Below are 22,515 nucleotides of genomic sequence, written 5' to 3'. Positions count from 1 at the left end.
TGAAATGTTGTTTATAAGAGCCTGCTCCCATGCCATCTATCTATCTGTTTGGTGCTGTGTTCAATAAAGAGAAAAATACAACTGAAGATAGTGGCAGTAAAATACAGTTCATAAAACATACCAGTGTGCAGTGCATACATACATTGCATTATATATCTGTGGTCTTTGTTACATTATTGCCAGAACAATACATTTACTAGACAGACTTGATCACATTTGCCAAAACCCTCCAGCATACATTTTTTTGTGTGAAGTGTAAACTTGTACAGAAGGCCATTTCTCTAAAACACTGGGGGTTACTCAGGCAAAAGGGGTGACTATGGTGCTCTGGCCTTCATCCACGATCAGCCTTTTTTTAAGCTGCATTAAATTAAGATAACATATGGCTTGGATCCGAAAGCCCCGGTGAGCTCTGCTGTTGCAAACTGTTTACTGAGTGCATGTTTTCCTTCCAACAACAAGTTAGGCCAATGTAAAAAACAGGATGGAGATAAAGGACAAGTCTACATGGGAATTATGTTGACAGCATGATTTATCAATTGTAGCTGCACACATGTAAATAAGGCCTGAATGTTAAAATATTTGTACCATTTTACAGAATCCATGAAATACAATCAATTCCAAAGGCAACAGCAGTATATTTTACAATTTGCAAAAGTAGCCCATAAACTCAAAAGACTCACTCCTCCTGGGGTAAAGTAGCAGTGTTACATTGAGCCCATACCAAGACACACTGACGACTCATGATATAAAAAAAATCTTGCTGTGTGTAATCTACAGCTACACAGTATAATTTAAACCGTTATGCAAAATAAAAAAAAGGTTGCAAAAAGCACGTCATCTTCTTTTGCATGTCTGACAGCAAGATATAGCGTGTAAAGTATTCCGAACGCACCGTAAAAATTAAATCATACAGCATCATAGCGGTGTTCTACAGTACAGGCATGGGATCGCTTTCATGGCGCCTGGCAAATCAGTTCATAAGTGGAATGGAAATCACAGCATAACTTAAAAATCAGACAGTAACACACACACACACACACACACACACACACACACACACGCATGCAAACACACACACACACACACACACACACACACACACACACACACACACACACACACACACACATTTAGGGTATCATCTGAGATAGAACACACAAATCAAGATTTACACTTTCAAAAGGGCACATTTTTAGAAACACAACCAAAAGTCTGTGACCAATATGAGATTCTTATTTGAGCTGTATGCCTCACATTTTAAATATTGTTCTTCTAAATCTTTGACCAAACATCTTCCTGAGATCCTGTATTTTTTTCAGCTGCTTAATGCTGGTTGTCAATAAAGGATTCACTGTCTTGTTGATTTTGTTGAGAAAAGTGACACCACTCTCTTATCTGTCTGGAGCTGGAGCTCGTAGACAGTTAGCTTAGCTTAGCATAGTTCAGAGCACAACACTACATTCGGTACGAAGTTTTAATTTTCCTGTTTTTCCGCAAAATTAAACAAACAAGATAAAATGCGTTCATAAGTGAGGTTTAGTGGTAATGATAGGCAGCGCCAGGCTAGCTGTTTCTCCCTGTTTCCAGCCCCAAGCTAATGGCTAAGCTAAAGGCTACTGGCACTAGCTTTACATTTAAGAGACAGACATGAGAGTGGTATAGACCTGGTCATCGAGGCAATAAAGAAAATAACTGCATTCATCATAATGTCAAACTATTCCTGTTCAGTAAGGGTCTGCACAGCCTGCTACACAGGGATCTTATTAAAATAATGGTCCCATTTATAGTTATTTTTACATCTTACACTAAATTGAAATAGCTACAATGCTTCCTGTCTACTAGCACTCTGGTGGCAACATACTGCACTTTAAGGCAATATTACACATCAATACAGCAGTAAAACACAACATCATCTTAAAATATCCTTCATAACTTTGTACAAGTACTTCTGAGCTACTGATTTAAATAAAATACGATACAATGAAAATAAAAAAACAACACACAATTGCAAAGAGGCAGTGGAGATGAAAGGAAATGACACATCGAGGATTGTAACCGTACAAAAGACTTGACTTCGCCCTGTTATTGAACTCCGTGACTCAGCGGTGAGATGAACTTTCAGTCTCGGCTTCTGTTTCAAGACACCTTTGCACGTGCAGGTGGTTTTCAAGTAGCAATTTGAACACATCACAAAAAGATTGTTTACCATTTTTATTAATATGTCCTCAAGGCAAAGACAGTCCGATGTTTGGTGGAAAAAGATGAGCGTGATGGATTTCCTTCATTGTGAAATATCTGTGATGAGATTTTGCTCCATGGTTGTATTGTTATCTACCACAGAGTGGCCTCTTAGATGTAAACGTATGCTTGTTTGTCTTTGAATGCCATCAGTAAAGTAAATATTTGATTGGGTTTTCTTCCCTTTTAGCTCCATAAGTTAAAAATCCATAATTCTTGGTCGGTCTTCAGGTTTCCTTGGTGCAGTGTTCTTCACGGTCTATTATCTTTGGCCAAGGAGTGCATCATCCAGTTGACCTTCGTCTTCCAGCTCTCCCGCAGAGCTTCGTTGAACTTCACTTTGAAATTCTTCAGTGCTTCTTCCTCTGATTTACCCAAAGCTAAAGAGTCCTTTAAACACAAAAAACCCATTTTAACAGTATTATCATCCTCCTCCTCATTCTCATCAGCAGCAGCAGCATCATTGTTGCATACCTTAAGATACTGGATGTCTTTGAAGGAGGAAAGTTCTGGAAGTCCTGCTGCCTTCATCATAGCAAAGAGGTTGACGAACAGCGTCCCGTTCCGACACAGGATCTTATAGGCCCGCTCGCAGTACTCCCTGAACCTGACAGCGTGTTGCAATAATGAGTCATCCGTTATAAAATTTGAGAACAGAATCCAAGATCAGTAAACGCACTGATACAAGAAACACTATACCTCTCAAACTTCTCACTGTTGTTTGTCCTTCCTTGTTGGATGACGTGGACAAAGTCATAAGTCAAGATAAAAGGCACTCGCTCCCTGTTGATCCCCAGTTTACGCTTGAAGTTGCCCAAGAAATGCCCAAAGTCAATGTGGAACAGCTGAGGAAGAAAGGTGAAAATGACCGCTGAATCACTGACCACGGTCACATTTGTTAAAGACCCACTAAGGGGGTGAGTGACCTGAAAGATTTCACTCCAGTCTGACCTAATGTGACTCAGTTAAATTTGACACGTCCAAGCTAGTATTGCTTAGATTGTGAGAAAGAATTGGAAACTCCCAAACCCCGTCTTGTAAGAATAGCTTGTGTTTTTTAAACAGTAGGCAGTGATATACTATTGATTTTTACAACTGTAGTCAGTGTTCTGCAACATACTACATAGACAACATACTTATGAAGCAGAACACAGGTAAAGTCAGTTTGACACTTGATGTCTAATCGCCCCCTTGTGGTAGATTTCAGTGCTGTAATGTGAAGAAAAATATCACAGTGGTACCTTACCTGTCCAGTTTCCCTGATCATGATATTGTCGTTGTGACGATCTCCAATGCCCAGGACGTAAGTAGCTACACAGTAGCCAGCACAGGACAGTGTGAACTCTTCTATTGCTTGATCCAGTTTTTCCCTGGAGACAAAAAAAGATAAGTGAAACAAGGAAGCAAAGCATGAGTGCGGGTTTTGTTCTTACAGTACATTTAAACTTCTTCGTCATATAACCTTAATAAAACTGCTATTCGCACATAGTCATAAGGTAGGATTTCCTCACTGCTATATTAAATATTCACAGCAGGAGTTCCTGTAGACGGTTAATGATTGAATGTCATGTCCTTTCAAAGTCTAGACGAGCACGGAGGTTCACTTTGTTAAGCTTTTACTAATTTTCTCTGCTTCATTGCGGGTGCTGCAGCATTTCAAGCTAATTATCTCTCTGTTCTGTCGTGCAGTAAGATGGGCCTGTCTTGCCAATGTGACGTACAAAGGCTTATTCATTACACTGAATGGTTCTCTCTCTCCAAGGAGCTTTTAGAATAGACAAGACCTTCAGACTGTCTGGCACCAAATAAAAATCTACTTTCACTTAATATTGCTAAACATATAGTCGCCTATGCACTTTGTGTTGGTCTGTCAGGGTTTTAAAACAATCGCACAACAAATACTTGGAAGTAGAAGAAGACATCCAGAGGGCATTTCTCAAAACATAAAACTGGAGAAAATTAAATTTTCTCTATACCATCAATAAAATCCACCTTCCTCTGTACCTTTGTATTCCAAGGCTTTTTAATTTCACTGAATAATACAATGCTTATATTAATTGAAATGTTCTTTAAGTGGAATCTTTACCTAGTACTGCATTCAATTTCATGAAAAACAAAATAGAAAACTGTAAAAGTACCTTGGTATCTGAACTAGAATTTAAAGCCAGACCCTATAATCTTGTTAATGATCATATATGGATATTTTAAGTGTTTACTAATGTACAGTACAGTATTTGTCAACAATTATAACCTTTCCTATAAAGACATATCTATATATATCATATATAACTAAACTGTGTTTTACTACCGTATATTGTCATTCATTACGTATCGATAATGTAGAGCGAGTGGGTAATTATTGCAAATTCAGGGTGATCCTGTCAGTGTTTAATGTGCAATAATGACGCGCTTGTTTGACATTATGCCGCTTATTAAACTTACAATACAATTAAACACAAAATACTGATTTAAAAATAATCTTATGGTTTAAAAATGGTTCCCCAGAGTCTATGATCAGAACTGGAAATGTAGCGTCTGCCGGTTTTTCATAGCAGCAGTCTGCTATTCAGAAATAATAGACCGTAGAATCAGACCTGACTATTCAACAAAGCCTTATAATAAATGTTTATATAACAGCCCCTACTCATGGAGGCCTCACAGGCAGAGTAATAGTTGGTGACAAATACATCAATAAACAATTAAAACGACCTCGTATCTGCTTACACCTACATTATAGTGTGTTATAGACCATTTATTAATTAATTTTATCTGGTTATAAATATTCAAAAGGGGAGAATTAACGTAAAGTGTTGCTGACAATACTAAAAATGTCGGTTCCGAACAGAGCCAGCAGATGTGACACATTTCACACATCACTGTGTTTAAGTTCCCTAGAAATTAAAAATACTTAATCTGTTGGTGCAATTTTTCATAATTTATTCACACATCTTTTGCGATGCACTTGCACATATAATCGGGGGTGACGCTGTTTACAAGAAATCATTATACATACCATTTTGTAATAACAGGAAATAAAACAAGTTGTGCACTTCAGAGACTTCAGTGAAAATGTGACTGGAATTTACACTACGTACTTACAAAACATGACTAAATGTATATCATATGTATTTGGGACACAGTTTATGACAGAGCTGCCCTGGGAGCGCTTGGGGATCCCCCCCACAAGGAGCTGGGGAAAGTTACTTGGTAAAAAGCCGCTTGGGTAGTTTCGCTGATCATGATAAATAGTTTAAAAATGGATAAAACTGTGGCTCTGATCGGCATTTTGTGTCCATATAATGGACCAAGTGCTGGGTTCCTGGGGTTAAAGAGTGCCATCAGATCAATACAGTATATACATAGTAGAAGATGCCATATTGAGGCTTCTAATAGTAACTACTGTGTCAAAGTTGTACTCACTCAGGATTCTTAGATTTCAGCCAGTTGAGCAGGGCATCCTTGTTGAAGGCAGCGGTGGCGGCACTGTTGCTGCTGTTGCGCTGGATGTTGGCGATGGTGTCGGAGTTCTTCACTACCTCGATGAGCCCCATCTTGTTCCCAGTGGATAAGCAGCCATATGGGATCATCCTGTGAGCGTGTGGTGAAATTGAAATTGACAGTATTAGGATGGTCAAGTGGAGCTCCTCGTTCAAAAGCATCAACAGCTGCTCCCACTGTACCTGAGATCCAGGCCTTCTCTCTTCCATAAATTCTCCATGAGCTGGATCATCTGGAGGGTCAACATGTCTTGTCGAAGATCTAAAGGTGACGAGTAAAAAAAAGGGTGAGATCTTCATTTGATTGTCACAGTGATTTATCAACCCCTGGTACTGGGCTGTGTTCAGCTCATTAGTTTATACCCTTTGTGCTAAACTACGGTGAAGTACAGCTTAATTATTGACATTGTGTGGCTAATGTAGGCTACGTTAACATGTAGTGATTGTGTCATGTATTCACATTTTCTTGTATCTCACCATCTCCGTTCTTGAAGATGATGCCCACCATGTCTCCTTGAGCCCAGAGGTTATACATCAGCCACAGCGGCTTCATCTTGGAGTCCATAAACCTGCACTTGTCCACACTTTAACAACAAACAAACTCATTATAATCATTAAAACTGCACCCGGTTCATAGACTTCAGAGAACAAAATGCACTTGAACGTTTAGAAAAATGCCTGTTTTACAAAATACATTGTCATGTATTTGGTGACGTTTTACTTATTGAGTAAAATATTTATGTCTCTTCTGGGCTGCTGTAAGAAATGGGGAAATTGTGTCCAGGGCTAACAAGCTAAGAGCCAATATTATTAAAAACACTGCCCAAGGGAATGAAGATAAACAGGTTGGGGACAGAGTACAAAAACGGCACCATCCTCATCCTCTTTTAGCAGTGAGAAGTGTAAAATGGCATATAGTGTGTGTGTGTGTGTGTGTGTGTGTGTGTCTGGCACTAACCAGATCTCAGTGAGGCTGATGCTGGGGTTTAGTGGTGACAGCAGGTCTGACAGGGCCTCAAGGTAGGACTCCTGCCTGATACACAGCTTCAGGTCATCCGCCGTCATCTTCTGGGAGCCGGACTTGACAAAGTCACTCAGCGCCTTCATTTTGCTCAGAGCCTCATTCTGTTTGTCAGGCGTAAAGGCAGAAATTTAGTACGAAACAAAAGCACATCATTTTAGAGCTCAGACATCAGTGTGTATCAGTGTGATGAGTTTACCTGTTTGGTTAAAAGCTTGATGTGGTGGATGTTTCCCCTGCAGTAGGCCTCCAGAATCAGGCCAAAACGCAAACTCACAGACGCCACATGAATTTCTGACCTACGGTAAACACATTCAAATAGTTCTCCTGTCAAACAAAAAGGCTGCAGATGCACACAGTCTTTGGTTTCTGCTGGACTACGTCTCACCTGAGATGCCAAAACAGAAAGTGTCCTATTCTCCAGTTGGACAAAGCCCTTTCGAGCAGGAAAGTGGTGAGGTCACAGTCTAGGTAGGACTCATATTTTAGGACCTGGACCAGCTGGATCAGGTACTGCAGCAATTCATCATCACTGTGTGCAGAGAAAATTGTCCGTGAAGGATTGTGGTGTTTAAACTCAAAATGTGTGATGCTACATGGATACACGTGTACCTGAGCTTCCTGAGGCATCTGATAGTGAAAGAACGGACCACTGGGTCGGGAAAACTGTAGTCCAATAGCTCCAAGGCATGGATGGCAGGGAGGTCAGGCCAGTTCCTCAGTAAACTCACAATCTGAAGAGAATCAAATTACCATTTTTTTCAACATGATGAGAACAATTAAAACTATATAACATAAAATATATTTAGGTTTGGGGTTGATGGTCGGGAAAAAAAATGCAGTTTTAGTTCAGAATGAAACTATTGGATCATCAAGTCAAGTTTTTAATGCTTCCAACACTTTGGTTTATGATCAAATACTTGCAAAAGTAACAACATTCCTCAGCTGTACTTGTGTTGAGTGCTAATTAGCTACATTCTATATATTTGTGACATTGTATATATATATATATATATATATATATATATATATATATATATATATATATGTATGTTGTGAAGAAAATGGCTTATTCTTAAGGAAAAAAGCAAACACAATTTTGAAGCCAGGGCTCTAAATTGAAAGCCTGATAGAATTAAATGCATGCGGAGGGTGGCAGTGGTTGGAGCAGTCGCCCCATGTAAAGAGGCTGAAGGCTGTAAAAGCCAAAATTGTCTCTGGTGGTGCACAAGCATGTTATCATGCTGACATTAGCATAGCAAAACAATTGCCACATTAATTGTTCAAATGAATAGAATATCATTAGCAACAGTCATGCTGGATTTTTATAATGGTTGGCTGCTAACACCCACACCTTTGTGACATTTGTGAAATGACTCATAAACAAGCAGGTCAAGTCATTGAGCAGAGACAGTACAGACAATATTTCTTTACACTGAGAGGATCTCAATCTATTTTGGACATGTCCGAGGTGTTGTGCTTTGCAAACATTTCCACACCTGTATACAGACACATGAGAAACACAAAATGGATCATGATGGGGTTCCAAAACTCTTCATTTATACCTGAACTACGTCTTCACGCCGACCCCATTTGGTGATGAGGAGCAGCTTGGATAGACTTTCATGATAGCGGTCGCGGACCTCTGTGCGGAGCTTCCACAAGAGCTCCTTCTCATCCTCAAAAAACTCGGTGTAGTTTTTGTTGTCCATGATTTCTTTTAGTTTTGTGAACTGCGGATAAAAATACATGGTCAGCAGGAAACAGCTTCTGTTTTGTTTTTGTTTTTACCTTTAACTGTGTGAGAACTGTATAAATGTGGGATGTAGAAAGGCTTACCTCTTCTTTTGTAGGAATAGATGCATCCCCATTCTTCTCCATGTCACTCACCTGAAAACAGATGGAGATTTTTTTGGACTGACTGTAATACAAATGGCTATTTCAGAGTGCACTCAAAACATTGAAAATATTGCATTTTGAGAACAAGTACCTTGTCAAGTGGAGGGTAATAGAGAGGATGTGGCCGGATGTTTGGGAAGCGAATGAGGAGCCCGGCAGCACTGTCCACATTGGGGTTCTTCTCAACTGTTCCCATTGGGTTCAACAGCTCGCTTTTGTCATCTGTGATAAAAATGTCATACATGAAATAAGTGAATGGTTGTAATATCATTCAAATCACTTCCAGATCTCTAAAAGTGACTGTGTGTGAAGCTTACTGCACCAAACTGCAGATAAAGATAAAATCACTTCAGTTTAAACACAAAACCGTACATTAAATGCTTTTGAAAGTTCCGCATCTTAAAAAGGCAAACAGCAAATGCATAATGTGTAATATGTTGGGTTTTCACTGTGGTGCTGCCAGGCGCTGTGGAGGAGGCTGTTAACATGTGTGGTGAAGAGGAGGACATGTAAGAAAGGGGAAGGCATGAAAGTACCAGGAACAGATGGCCATGTGGACAAGAGGAACTCCCCGGTCTTAAGCTGGTCCTTGTAGTCGAACACCATGGTGTTCACCCAGGCTATCGGACAGTCCTGAAGAGAGGGACGGGGACAATTAGCTCTGGTGATTGGCTTTGCAGTAAATATCATGCATACATTTTTGTTGTATGCGAATCTGTCAAAAAAAAATCAAAACAGCCAACTCATTTTTTTGCAACATCCAAAATCGATATTCAAGATTCATTCAAGATAAATGATTTTCATCAATCAATCTGAAAGGTAGCCCCCCCGCGACCCCGACAGGGACAAGCGGTTGAAGATGAATGAATGAATGAATAAAAATAAAGTAGCATGAAGAAAACCTATAAATATCTTAATGACGTTTAACATGTGTTTGTGGCAACTTTAACTTTATAGTTCATTGTGCACCCAGCTTAAAAAAAAGAAAGAGACGATGCACTTATACAAGAATGTCTAAAATAACTTCTGTCTGTCTGCAGGACTTCTCTTCCGGGCAAAAGAAGAGAGAAGTGGCTCAGAAAGCAGAAGTGGCCTAGGTGCCCATAAACACACCTGGCCACCATGTTTGTACAGACCTCTGAAACATTTTGCCGCCACTACAGCATCAAAACAAGAGAGGCTGAAACCACAGCTGCAGAAAAAGGGGAATTTGTTGTTTACTGTACTTGACGTCGTGCAGTGAGTGGGCCTGTGGAGTAAGTATCGTAGTGGAGTACTACTGCTGCTGTAGTTCTGGGCATTAAACAGGATTTCAATTATAAAAAGTAAATAGCCAGAGGGTGGTAAAATCTGAAACTAAGCGTCCCTGTATTGGCATATCATTGACATTACTAACTGTGGCATGAAGTAGCATATTCCTTTTTAAATTCATGAATGTAAGTAGGTGGAAAACTAATAGTTTACTATTGATTATTAATATTTTACTATTGATTAACCTGCTGATCATTTTCTATGAAATGCCAAAAAAAATTCCTAGAGCAAGTTGCTCCTTTTGTCCAACCAACAGTTCGGAATCCAAAGATATTTCATTTATAATGATATAAAAAAAGAGAAAAGCAGCAAATGTTCAATAATATTTTGCTTGAAAAATGACGATTAATTCATGTTAAAAAATAGTTTTTAGGTAATAGTTTATTTTTAGGCCTCTGCCTCTAACCTGCCCCCAGTGCAGGTCTTAAAGATGAGAAGTAAATTCAAAGGTAAAACGCTCAACAGGTAGGAGAGCCGTTGCTACAAATGGCAACTGTGAAGATGAATTTAGAATTCGTTGAAAAAGTTTGTCAATTCCTTCCTTCCTTGGAGTGATGTAAAGATAAAAGAGCTGCAGCGGATGAAATGTTAACCGCAGCTTTGCCACTGAACACACTTGCACAACCAGACGCAGCAGCAGAAAAAAAACACCCACACAGCACACACTGACTACACGCACTACATACTAGAGAGGAAACAGACCTGTTTGTGCTTGCTAACAAATTCACACCCACCAGCCTGAAACACTCGCCTGCTCCTCCATCACAAGCTGTACTCTAAGGCCCCCCCGAAAAAACGGTGCGAGTTTCTGACAAAACTTACCGCTTTCTTATTCTTCTTTTTAGTGCCGCGGGGTTTCTTGGCTTTCTCAATGCAAGCATAGAGCGCGAAGCACAGGCGGCTCATGCGGGGCAAGTCAGCCACGTTTATGTCAAACTCCAGCTTTTGATCCCACAGCGGCTCAGAGCACACTGCCACCTCCGAGGTCGTCACCACCTTACAGAGGAGTTCGCTGCCATGGAACAGACCGGCCTGCACCACGAGCTGGAGGGGGAAACACACATACACACATTGGTGATTTGATGAAGGCATGGCATGTGGTATGGATGCTGAAGATGTTTGTGTGAGGGAGATAGTTTGTGGAAGATTAACAGACTTCACAAGATTATTCAGAGTTTCCTGTGTCGCTCGGGCTATGAGTCAAAGGGTTTACGCATTCGTAACGTAACGCCGCACCTTTTAAATGCTATGCAGAGTCCGTCCAAAATGATAAACAATCACCGGAGTCAAAATTCAATATAGTTCGGCCATTAAGCTCCTGCCCTTTGCCAAATCAAGATAGTCTGAACCTGTATTTACAAAATATATGAGTGGCTATTCTCCCCCAGGGTGTGTCTTCAAACCTCTGCCTGCCAACTGCAGACATGACTGATAATTACATGACAGGACATATTTGTCATGAGTCATGATGTGCTCTAAGGCACAGGCCGGAAATGCACTTACACTTAATAACCCATCTAAACAGTAACATAGTTAGTTATGAAACTGAATCACAAACACAGACACACATTAACAGAGTTCCCTGTTGGCCTTCTCACTCTTTTTTTGTCTTGTTAAATTGGTTTTGGAAAAAAAAGAAAAGAACACTAAGAGAAAAAGTGGGTAAGGAGTATTACTAGATATTTCCATCTGCTCATTTACAGGGAAACATCCTTTAACAAACATTTAAAAAAACAATGCTGACAGTTAAGTCTATCTTCATTAGTAACAAAATGCATGCATCGCCTTTAAAAAAAGAAGTGCACTGAAAGCGAGAGAGGGAGAGACAGCAAGCAGGCTTTCTTTTTCTTAGAATCTAGGCCTCAGAATGAGATGTAAAAAAGCAGATAGGCCCTCCCCACTTCCTGTTTTGAAGTTTTAACCAACCGCCTTGATGAATTATGGGAAACGTGTGGTCTGAACCATGTGACCCCCCCTGTCATTAACATGTCAACCCCGCTGTCCCTACAACTGAAAATGAAATATTGGTAAACAAGTGAATGCCACATTTCATTGAGCAACAAACCCACACAAAACCACACCAACCTTCATTCCTTCGTCTGCGTTGACTCGGCTGCCCTGCAGCAGGTGAATATAGAAAGGCTCATTGATGGACCACAGAGAGGAGGTATTCTGCTGTAGGAGAAAGAGAAAAGAAAGAGAGGACATTTATTTCTTTTATCTCCCATTCTTTACATAAAAACTGCGTTTAAAGCATTCACCAAAGTCTTGAAGTCCTGAAACTGTTGCTACAATTTCCTATTTGGTAACATGTCAAAAGATAGATACACAACAATATACACAAAGTAAAAAAAGGGGAAGAAACTTTGAAACTGGAAGAAAATGACAAAGGTATCTTGATAAAGTATGAAAAACATTTAATTTCATTGTTCTTTACCGCTCATATTTCTAGATTTTTTTTTAGATGAAAGCTTATAAATACACATTTCGTTCTGCTTGTGCAGTTCCAAAGTAGGTAGTATGTGCATAAATTATGAACATTGTGTTGCACAGCATGTTTCAAGTGTGCCAAAGTCCTCAGTTTAGGAACAACTGTGATGAGGAGAGAGAAAGACAGAAAGAGCTGCTGCTCTGTTAATGAAAGACGACTGCCGTCCGCTGAACTCTTACCTTCTTCAGGGGCAGTGGAGGAGGTCTGGACAAGGAGCGACTCTTGTATACCTGGCTGCACATTCTGCCCTGCTCCTCCTGATATTTGCTGATGGTGGAGTGGTGCACCATGGTCAGGTAAGGATTTTGGCCATTTCTCAAACACGAGAATATGTACTGTAAAAGAAGACGACAGGTGGGGACAGATAAGAAGGTTGTTTTGTTTACTGGTACAGCCATCAGTCAGCTCACCCACAGATATTTCCCAGTGTTCTGATAGCACTGGTTAACTCCTGGAGGCTGTTCATTTGCTGTAGGTTAATGCAACCGAAATCTCATTATGTGTGGATGGATGCAGTTCCTTTCTGCAGGGGCTGCTAGACAGATATGAGTCACCGCTGCAAGTAGCTGGAGTTTCAAAGTAAACAGTGGAGTATTCTGCCACCAAAACCTTCACTCAACCCACTCATGATGTGACTATCATTTCAGCTATTATACGGACCACTGAGAACTTAAAAGCTCTAGTGCCCAAAAAAGGTGTTTTCTTAATCATTCACCACAGGTTTCATGCATCATTTGATTGCATTAGCATTCAATGTCACCTAAAAAAGGCAAAAACTACATAATGATAACAAAGGGAGATTTAAGTCAAATCTAAAGTATGATTATTAAAATAAAAAACACAACCAGGGGGAGGACAAAAGAAAATTCCCAGCGCACTGAATGTTTCACAGTTATGCCGACTAGAGTTAGAGTTTTGGGCTTTTTCTCATTATACTAATAGCTGTTTGGCCAAATCAATCACCACACATCAGCAAAAACACACCAACACCACAACAAATAATAATCATGTCGTAGGGATGCTTTTACTTGCAGCAGGCCCTGAAGGCTTGTGAGGGTAGAGGGTAGCATGAATGCGAAGGAGGAAAACCCGCTTCAGTCTGAATGAGGACTGGTAGAAGACTAAAAGGGCAGCAGCTCTGCTCAAAGACTCACTTTGAACTGGCACATGGGATGTTTCCCGTAGATGAACTCCCACCGCCCGTTGACCTGTAGGGTGTAGTCCTCGGGCTCCTGTCGCACTGTCGAGCGAAAGACGGTGGCCTTCTTCTTCAGGGCGCTCCTCATCAGAGCCACTGGGAGGTCCTGAGGGTCCTGCTGCAGCATGAAGCTTTCCTGTGAGACACACATTAATGCAAATAAAAGTGCCAGTGTGACAGAAACACTTTTGATTTGATGTCTGTGGATGTTGTTCCTGAGTGATGTTTTGAAGGTGGTGTTTGTGGTGTGGGAGCGGGATTTCCAAAGCTGCTCACATTTACTTAAAATCATCCTTTGATCTGTCTCAACAACTTTTACAAATATGAGTCATAAAAACTACAACGGCAGATTTCAACTCACATCGCAAGCCTCAAACTTGACATTGATGATGAAGATCTTCTTGGTGTTTTTTGACTTCAGGCTCCCTCTCACTGGCGGTGAGCAGCACGGCTCCAGGTCACATGGGAAGCTGTATTCCATCCACTGCTGCCAAGGCAACTTCTGCCGCTCCTGAGCTTTCTCTTCGCAAAATGTACGCATCTTCATCCGAAACTCGTTCACCTCGTGGTTCTTCTGGGCCTCAAATTCGTGCAGACCTGAAATTATCATAACGAAAGCATCAGAAAACACACGTCTTGTACAGTGTGGGGAATGCTTTTCTAATTTAGAAAAATATTTTTTTAATACAAACATTTACTGGATCTACCTCAGAGTCGGCCATGTTTTTATTAATTGAAACTCAAAGAAACATAAAACTACAGCTTTTCTGAGTGAACTGAAGCTTAATGAAGAAGGCAAAAGTAAATTATTATACAGTCAAAAATGTTACTAGAACTGGAAAAACGGAAATAGCATTAGTTAGCCTAGCTGTACTCCATTTTCAAATTAGCTGCATTAGCTCATAGCTAGCGGATACCTAGAACTGTAAAAACGGAATAAGCGTGAGTTAGCCTAGCTATGCTCCATTTCAAGTTAGCTACATTAGCTCATAGCCTAGCTAGTGAGTTAACCTTCCAAGCCAGTGAACATTATGCCCATTAAGGTTTTTGCTCAGCCAATGGGATCATTTCTGCCTCCAGAGCAGCTTTAAGCGAGGCTAGTCCCAGACCTCTGAATCCTTGTAACATAAAGTTAATAAACAAGAGACATTTATGAAACGTCACAGATGTCTCACTGAGTGATTCACTGACTTCACAGGTTTGTTACAAATAAAATTAACGTTTTGTTTTTCAGTTCAGTTCAACTAAAATGCCTAAGAAATAGGTATAACAGACTTAGAATTCTTTTCCATCTACTGACACTATCATAAACCTTAACACACCCGGGAGCCGACACAACTTCCTTTTCCCACCAACTTTTTAATATTTAATGGAAGCTTAATGAGTTCAAAACATCTTGTAGCTCTCACCATTTCCTCATTTGTTTTATAGTGTAAGTTAGTTAGTATGTGATAAAATCATGTTGGCTTCATCAGCAAACCAAAAGGGAAAAGAAAATTTACAAACTAATAAAAAATGATTAATGTAAATAAGGGAGTATAAGGTTCCTAGAATCGATCCTTGTGGTACACCACATCATGTTATATGAACTGTGTTTGAAGCACAACCATTTATTAATACATATTGCTCTCTTTCTTTTACTGAACTAGTCAGCCACGTTAGGATATCGCCTTTGAAACTATAGGGTTTTAATTTGGCTAAGAAAATACCATGATTAATGGTGTCAAACTCCTTAGAGAGATCTCTAAAATACCAATTGCATATCTCCATTTCATCCTCTCTAATAGTGCTGCTGTTGTGCTTGTTGCCATGACGAAGAATTGGAATGTCACCTTCTTTTGTCCACAGTCTGGAAAATGGTGGCATAAAAATTGCAAAGAAAAAAAAAAGTGAATGGGATCATCACTGCTGTACCAGTTGTCATAAGTCAACTGCTCCTAGCCAACACTATCGAAGGTTCCTCATTACATAAAAAAGATGATGATGTATCTGTTACTGGGATTGGTATGTCACCACTGATTAGTTTGTGTCAAACAAAAACAATCATTATTGTATTGAATATAGTATGCAGTTATCCTGTTTGCATCGCTGACAGTGATTTAGAGGACTGGAACCAGGCAAGAAAACTCTGCTCTCTTTTTGATGATGACAGAACTTCTTATCTTATACTTAACAACTATACAACAAAAGCACCTACAACCAAAACCCTCTCTATAACAGCTCAGCTCTATCAGAGGAGGATGCTGCTGACCTTTGCCAATTAACAGGCTGATTTGGGTGTTGGTGAGTTTCTCCACTCGGTCGCCCTCCCTCGCCACCAGCCTCAGAACACACATGAAGGGCCGCACATCGCCTATGCGCCTCGATTCTTCCTCCAGTTCCTCTCTCTCTGCTGTCTGGTTGATGCAGGTGAAGACGTATGCATCGGGATCACGCAGTGCACTGAACAGGGCCTCGCTTTTGGCAGTTTTCCAAACCATCTGAAACAAGAGACACCAGCAACACATGAGGTTGAGAGCTCTGCATTTAGACCTGAAGTGTATATCGTGTCCTCTGGGCATGTCAAATGAATCCTTATGGGGTCACGTAAAACAAGCTTCATCCAAACAGTGATTCAAAAGTCATTAACCAGTGTCATTACTATTTTCAAAACTGTAAAACTAAAGTGCTGTTAACGATTAACATACAACATAACTCTGATTTCTCTAAAGCAAGAACAAATGTGTTAAAAGTTGACTGACAGTTTTTGAACATTTTCTCAAATTCCTTGTGAATCACCGTGATGGGAAAGACATTTAAACTCTTAATCATCCTAACAGCTTCCACGAGTATCATTACTTAACACAGCTAAATCAAACAGCCTGAAGTGGCAGAACTGTTGGCATAGAAACTGGCACATTCACATTTTAACAGCAGATCTGCTTCAGTAGAGAGCTGGCCGTGTATAAGGGGGAAAGCTGTAGCGCCTTTTCTAATAGTTGGAACAAAACTCTGAGATGAATCAAAGGCACAAGCATGCATTGTTCGGATTGTGTCATGTTTTAATTAGTTTAATGTCTGAAAGAAATATTAAGTCGACCAATTTGCTTAAAAGCATATTGAGCAAATCTTGTAAATAACAAAAGCATTTCCCAACTGTGGTCACCAGAGCTGCAGCACTGCACTGCAGTCAATCAATTACAATCTATGAGAAACACAGTGATATCCTCCAACCGATAAAATGCAACGTCTAATGGCATAACACATGATGTGGCAGTGGTAGATCTCTAATAAATAAACAAATGAGGATGTGAGGGGACGTACTTTTTTGATGCTTTTGATGGTGTCGTTTGGAGACACGGGGAATTTGAGGAAGATCCCAGTAGGCAACAGGAAGTCCATAACAATCTCCTGGTCCCCCTCCTTCTCCCATTCCTCCTGCATCCCATACTTCCCCGGGGGCATGGTGACGGCCTCTCATTTACCGTCAGCGTCTCTACTGCTCACCGGAACACAGTTCACACAGAGAAAACACAGCCAGGGTTAATATGTCCACTATTAACACATGTTACTGTGCGGTGTGTTTGCTGTTTGTTCTTAAAACCCTGAAGGATCCCTCTGTACAAGGTCGTTATTGGGGATCAGTAAGTAAGTGTTACATAAATGACTGACTGATAATTGAAGAGCTTTGTTTGCACCTGATCCCTTCCTTCACCCCCTTAATGTGTAATGTCAGAATTTCAATATAAGATATAAAATGGTAAACTGAGGCAATATCAAACAGACTTTTTTTTGTATTTTTGGAGCCTTGCTATCAGTTTATAATCTGCAGTCTAATACCTTTAGGAGACAGACCTTATTTCCAGCCGATGACAGACTGAAGGTTTTGTCTGAAGGTGCTCAGGGGTCAAATAAGGTGAAGACACACTACAAAAAAACTTCAAATCCGGAACATGCACACTTAAAATACAATTTATTTGGAAATATGACCTCCTGCTTCTTACAAATCTATTCCGCCGACAGTGCAGACAGAAAACATTTCATTTTGAGTGTCATTTTCAATAGTTGCCTTAAGTAATTCTACACTATTGATTTCGGTAAGAGGAAACTTGTCCTGTGTGAGCCGCATTGTCTGTATCTTAATGCCACATGATGAAGGCGGATTCACGCCTGCATATAAAATGTATTTGAATAAATGTTTCATACAATATGGATATTTGAACACATTGAAAATCAAAACATTATATTTAGAATCAGGGAAATAAAAACAGAAGATATAGGCTACACATTGCTCAAACAGTCCGATATACAACGTGACAGTTTGCTGTTGGAGTAAAACTTGCAGCTACGCGACATCACAGCGAAAGGCTTGCCAACCTGTTAGCGCAGACACTTGCCTGTCGGCCGTACAAGCCGGTCATCTCTTCATGGTTTTATTCCAGCGAAGATGGAGGCTGCAGCAGCGTCAAGGCGACAAGTCGGCTGCAGGCTGCGGGTGTATCTGTGAAGTTCAAGTGAGGCGAGGTGTTGTCAATCCAGCTCCAGAAATCTGCTCAAAACGAGACCGAAGCGCCCCGCACACGGCTCATGAGAGGCGGATGAAGTGTTTCCCTGCGCTGGTCAAGTGCGCCGTCATTCACAGTGCTGCGCTGCTGCTGTTGCTGCTGCCGCTGCTGCTGGCGCTGACCCCGGACTGAGCGGCTGCGCTCTGCCTCTCCAGCTCCCCGCGGGGCCAAGGGACCGTCCACCAACACTTGAGTCCGCGCGAAGTGAAAGTACATTTGTTCTCTCTTAACATCCCCAATGTGTTGTTTTTTTCTGATACAGGCAGTCAATTAATGCAGTTGTAATTGACAGAAAATAGATTGCCAATTAGTTCCAGCTTCTCACATATGGGGATGGGTTGCTTTAACATTTTTATATTTTCCTCTCAAAGTTCAAGAGGGCCAACAAACCAGTGTTGCGCTATATGGTAGCTAAGCTAACTCAATCACTCAAACAAGTATTCTGATTCTTTGAGTAAAAGTACTACAACTCTGTGACAAGTAAAACTCGTGCTTTGCAGACTTGACCTATTTAAAAGTGCCAGAGTATTACTTTTTTTAAATAAAGATTCTTTTTTGGCAGTTTCTACAAGGCTTTATTAGATAGGACAGACAGGAAATGGGGTGAGAGAGGGGGGGGGGGCATGCAGCAAGGCGGTCGGAGTCGAACCCGCAGCCTCGAGGACCTTCAACCTCTTTACATGGGGTGACTGCTCTAACCACTGTGCCACCGGCCGGCCCAAAAGTGCCCAAGTATTATGGGCAAAATTGCACTACTTGAAGTATCAAAAGAAAGAGGTTTCAATGCAGAAAATTGTCCCCATGAGGTGTTTTAATATTAGTTCTATATACTATACTGTGCATTATTACTACTCATGTAGGTCTGCTTCTGTTTTTGCTTTAGTTGGAGCATTTTTTTTGTTTTTGTAGTTTTGAGTAGGCTATCTAAAATAAATGACTCATGTTTTTTAAATTCATTACATGTTTTGTATGTGAAATCTTTATCTTTAAAGTACGTTTCCCTCTGAAATGTAGTGAATAGAAGTATAATGAATAGAAATACTCAAAGTACAAGTACCTACAATTTTAAGAGCAGTATTTTCTTTGCTGGATTTGGACTGGACAATTTCACTTTGGGCTCTGGGAAATTAGAATGGACCTTGATCATACAGACCACATGATTAATTGATTCATCAAGAAAAATCTGATTCATCAGCAATCAAGGAATGAAAATAATAGTTTGTTGCAGCACTAACCTCCTGTTGTCACTTTAATCTCTATTTGAGGACATCATGTTCACCGTCATCAGATTCAGAATGCCTCATTTGTCAGCGACACTATTGCAAAGCTTCAAGTCTAACACGCCATGACCCAAAATAGAGCAGAGGTGTCCCCTATTTTTCAAAATTCTGGTAAGTCAGATGGAGGTTAAGTACATTTCCAGGTACTAGTGTCACTTGAGAAACTCCGGAGGGTGTTTTTTCTTACTAATAAAAGCAGGTTAAATTGTGCCACCTCTTGTTAATGCGCATTTAAGAAAGTGCAACCCGACATAAAACAGATCGAAGATTTTTTGAAAAGAAAAATATATTTTGACATTGACATTTAATTTTTAAAATTCTGACTGAGACCCTTTTGTCAGCCTTCTTTTATCTGGAATACTCAAGAGATGGGTGTAATCACACTGAAACTCTTAGATGGGAAACCTGCCTTCCTTTTTTTCCACATTTCCATCTGGTACCCATAAAACCAGCGACAGTTTTAGTTTCGCAGCAAATAGTGAGCAAATGACAGCGGCCTTATGGAAGTTAAACATAAACCACAGTAGTGCTACCGTAGAAAGGGGAAATACAGGGGCGAGCATCAACAGCATGACGTTACAATTATTTACAGTCCAGTTGATGCACAAAGTACATCCTCCTTTGACTTGATATCTTTGTGTCTTAGCAAGAACATCACAGTAAATAAAAACATCATATACATTATTTGTTATCCCCAAAGCAATTTCAGTCAAAAGCAACTGGACTTGGTTATTTGTCCAGTCCCAGCCTGGTCACTTGCGTACATGAACTGATGAAGCCTCTTGGATGAGAGGTGAAACATGTTCCTAGACAAATAACCAAGTCCAGTTGCTTTTGACTGAAATTGCTTTGGGGATAACGATGACCTGGAAAAATGAGAACATTCACAGGCTTACAATATTTGTTGTTTTGGTTTGGCAGGTGTTAATCCTTCATGTGTTCACTGAGTCTTGGCGGTCTAGCAACGCTGGTAATAAAAAAAACAGGAAGCGATTGTACAGAAGAGAAACTTTTGGCAAGAGCTGCAGACTGAAAGTATGAACCTGCTTCCCACCCTTCAGTCAGTGAACTATTTTCAACAACGCTGTCAGTAAACAAGAGTTGAAGTTTTGTGAGACACAACTGACAAACTGTACCTGCTTTGATCTCTGGAACAAACACCGCAGAAGGGTCACAGAGTTCAGATACTTTGTGCTGAGATTTAAATGGAACTGCAGGTAGTAATTCAATATCACAATTTACCTTAAAAAAACAAACAGCTGTGTAATTTTAACGCACAGCCATCACCAGAATCACTACCTTTTTCAGCGTAAGAAGACATAGGTTGGCCATGTGATGTATGACCTATTTACTGTTTTACCCACAGTGCCGTGGTGGGATTAAGAAGGGGGGACTTGACTTCCTGGATAAGCAACAGTCAATCACAAAAATAGTCAAAGCTTGTAAAAAAAGTGTGCTTTTTGTTCTTTAAAAAAAAAAAGAAAAAAAAGAAGCATATTCATCCTTCCATTATTCCTATCCTTTCTCTATTGGTGGACTGTGCAATATAATGGTGTTGTCGAGAAAACTCCCCAGATGAGAATGAGGTGAAGAGATAATCTGGTTGGACAGGTCAAGTACAAAAAAATAAGAAAATAAAAAGGTTATATCAACCATGCCCAACCCTGCTCCAGCTGCCCTCCAGGAGCAGGATTGGGCACCCCTCGGTCAGATGAATGAATAAAAGCAACGGCACACGCAATGATAGAAAATAAAGCATACAACGACAAAAAAATCATTAAGGTAAATGAAGGTAAGGTAAGTGCTGGTAAAACAATGATTTTGTTAACAGGTTGGTTTTTGTATGGATTTAAGACGTGATAGTGTTAAGTGAGTTTTTAAAAGGTGCTGGTGCGTGGACTTTGTTTGACAGAGACAGGCTAGCGGTTTCCTCCTGTTTCCAGTCTTTATGCTAAGCTAAGCTAACTAGCTGCGGGATTCAAATCCACGTTGAACAGACACATGAGTGGAATTGGTCTTTTCATTTGACTCATTTCCCAAAATGTCCAACCCTGGAGCCATTGAAAAAAAAATTCTGATCTGATGTAAAGAGGAAGGACTTTCAGAATGATCCTCGATTGGCAGAAACCGAACTACAAAAGGATACGAACAAGAGGAAGAGAAACCTTCCATATTGACTCAAAGGTTCTGTCCAGAGGGTAAGCAGTTAAATATGTCCAGCACTGTGCCATTAACAACTACTTTTGGGGGGCGGCTTTGGCTCAGGGGAAGAGCGGGGTGTCTTTTATTCGAGAGATCTACCATCTAATCTAACCATTCACACCACATTCACACACCCATGCACAGCACAGGGAGCAATTCAGGGTTCAGTGCCTTGCCCAAGGACACTGACATGCGGACACCTGCTCTATCATTGGGTCGTCTTCCATTAGAGATCAGCGGTTCGATCCCTGGCTCCTCCCGTCCTCAAGTGAAGTGTCCTTGGGCAAGACACCGAACCCCGAATTGCTCCCTGTGCTGCGCATGGGTGTGTGAATGTGGTGTGAATGGTTAGATTAGATGGTATGTATGTCCACTGCCATCTGTGTGAATGTGACAAGTGTGAAAGCGCCTTGGGTAGTCAGGGGACTAGAAAGGCGCTCTTTAAGTGCAAGTCCATTTACTTTTTGAAGGTGACTTATCAGCACAGCCCATGTCAAGACTGAGACATGTCTAAAAAATAGATATAGAAATATTAATGTTAACATTGTAGGATTTAGCTCAAAGCCCGGTTGTGCACAAATTCAGTAATCATTCAGCCAAGGTTAAGTGTTTTTTGTTTGTTTGTTTTCTCCTCTTGATGGTCAGTGTGGTTATGAAACAGCTGGACAGGAAGAATAGACCTTTTTCACAGCGGACGTTTTGACTTGTAGAAAAAATACATTAAAATTGATAACGAGGAGTATCGCTTATTGGCTTCTACCTGCTTTATATAAATTATCAGATTAAAATCATATAATACAATTGACTGTTGATTATTTTGTGTCAAGTGAC

At 40.4% G+C, this 22,515-nt stretch overlaps 1 protein-coding gene across 1 annotated transcript; it reads right to left on the bottom strand.

The window, feature by feature from the left end:
* Positions 1 to 41: 41 nt before the first annotated feature.
* pik3cd (phosphatidylinositol-4,5-bisphosphate 3-kinase, catalytic subunit delta) lies at positions 42 to 17,102 on the bottom strand (the record flags this gene model as incomplete). Its single annotated transcript, XM_083920877.1, has 22 exons — positions 42 to 2,631; positions 2,716 to 2,848; positions 2,941 to 3,086; positions 3,488 to 3,611; positions 5,662 to 5,829; positions 5,922 to 6,000; positions 6,216 to 6,322; positions 6,697 to 6,863; positions 6,959 to 7,058; positions 7,148 to 7,291; positions 7,372 to 7,493; positions 8,325 to 8,492; positions 8,599 to 8,649; positions 8,750 to 8,880; positions 9,195 to 9,291; positions 10,792 to 11,013; positions 12,055 to 12,144; positions 12,640 to 12,795; positions 13,615 to 13,794; positions 14,020 to 14,255; positions 15,910 to 16,138; positions 16,962 to 17,102. The coding sequence occupies 22 exons, from the start codon at positions 17,100 to 17,102 to the stop codon at positions 2,494 to 2,496; spliced, it is 3,129 nt and encodes a 1,042-aa protein (XP_083777003.1). The 3' UTR covers positions 42 to 2,493.
* Between the last annotated feature and the right edge of the window lie 5,413 nt (positions 17,103 to 22,515).

Source organism: Echiichthys vipera, assembly GCF_963691815.1.
Source record: "Echiichthys vipera genome assembly, chromosome: 9".
NCBI lineage: Eukaryota > Metazoa > Chordata > Actinopteri > Perciformes > Trachinidae > Echiichthys > Echiichthys vipera.
Note: the sequence above shows the minus strand (reverse complement) of the source record. Positions and strands in the feature narration are given on the sequence as shown.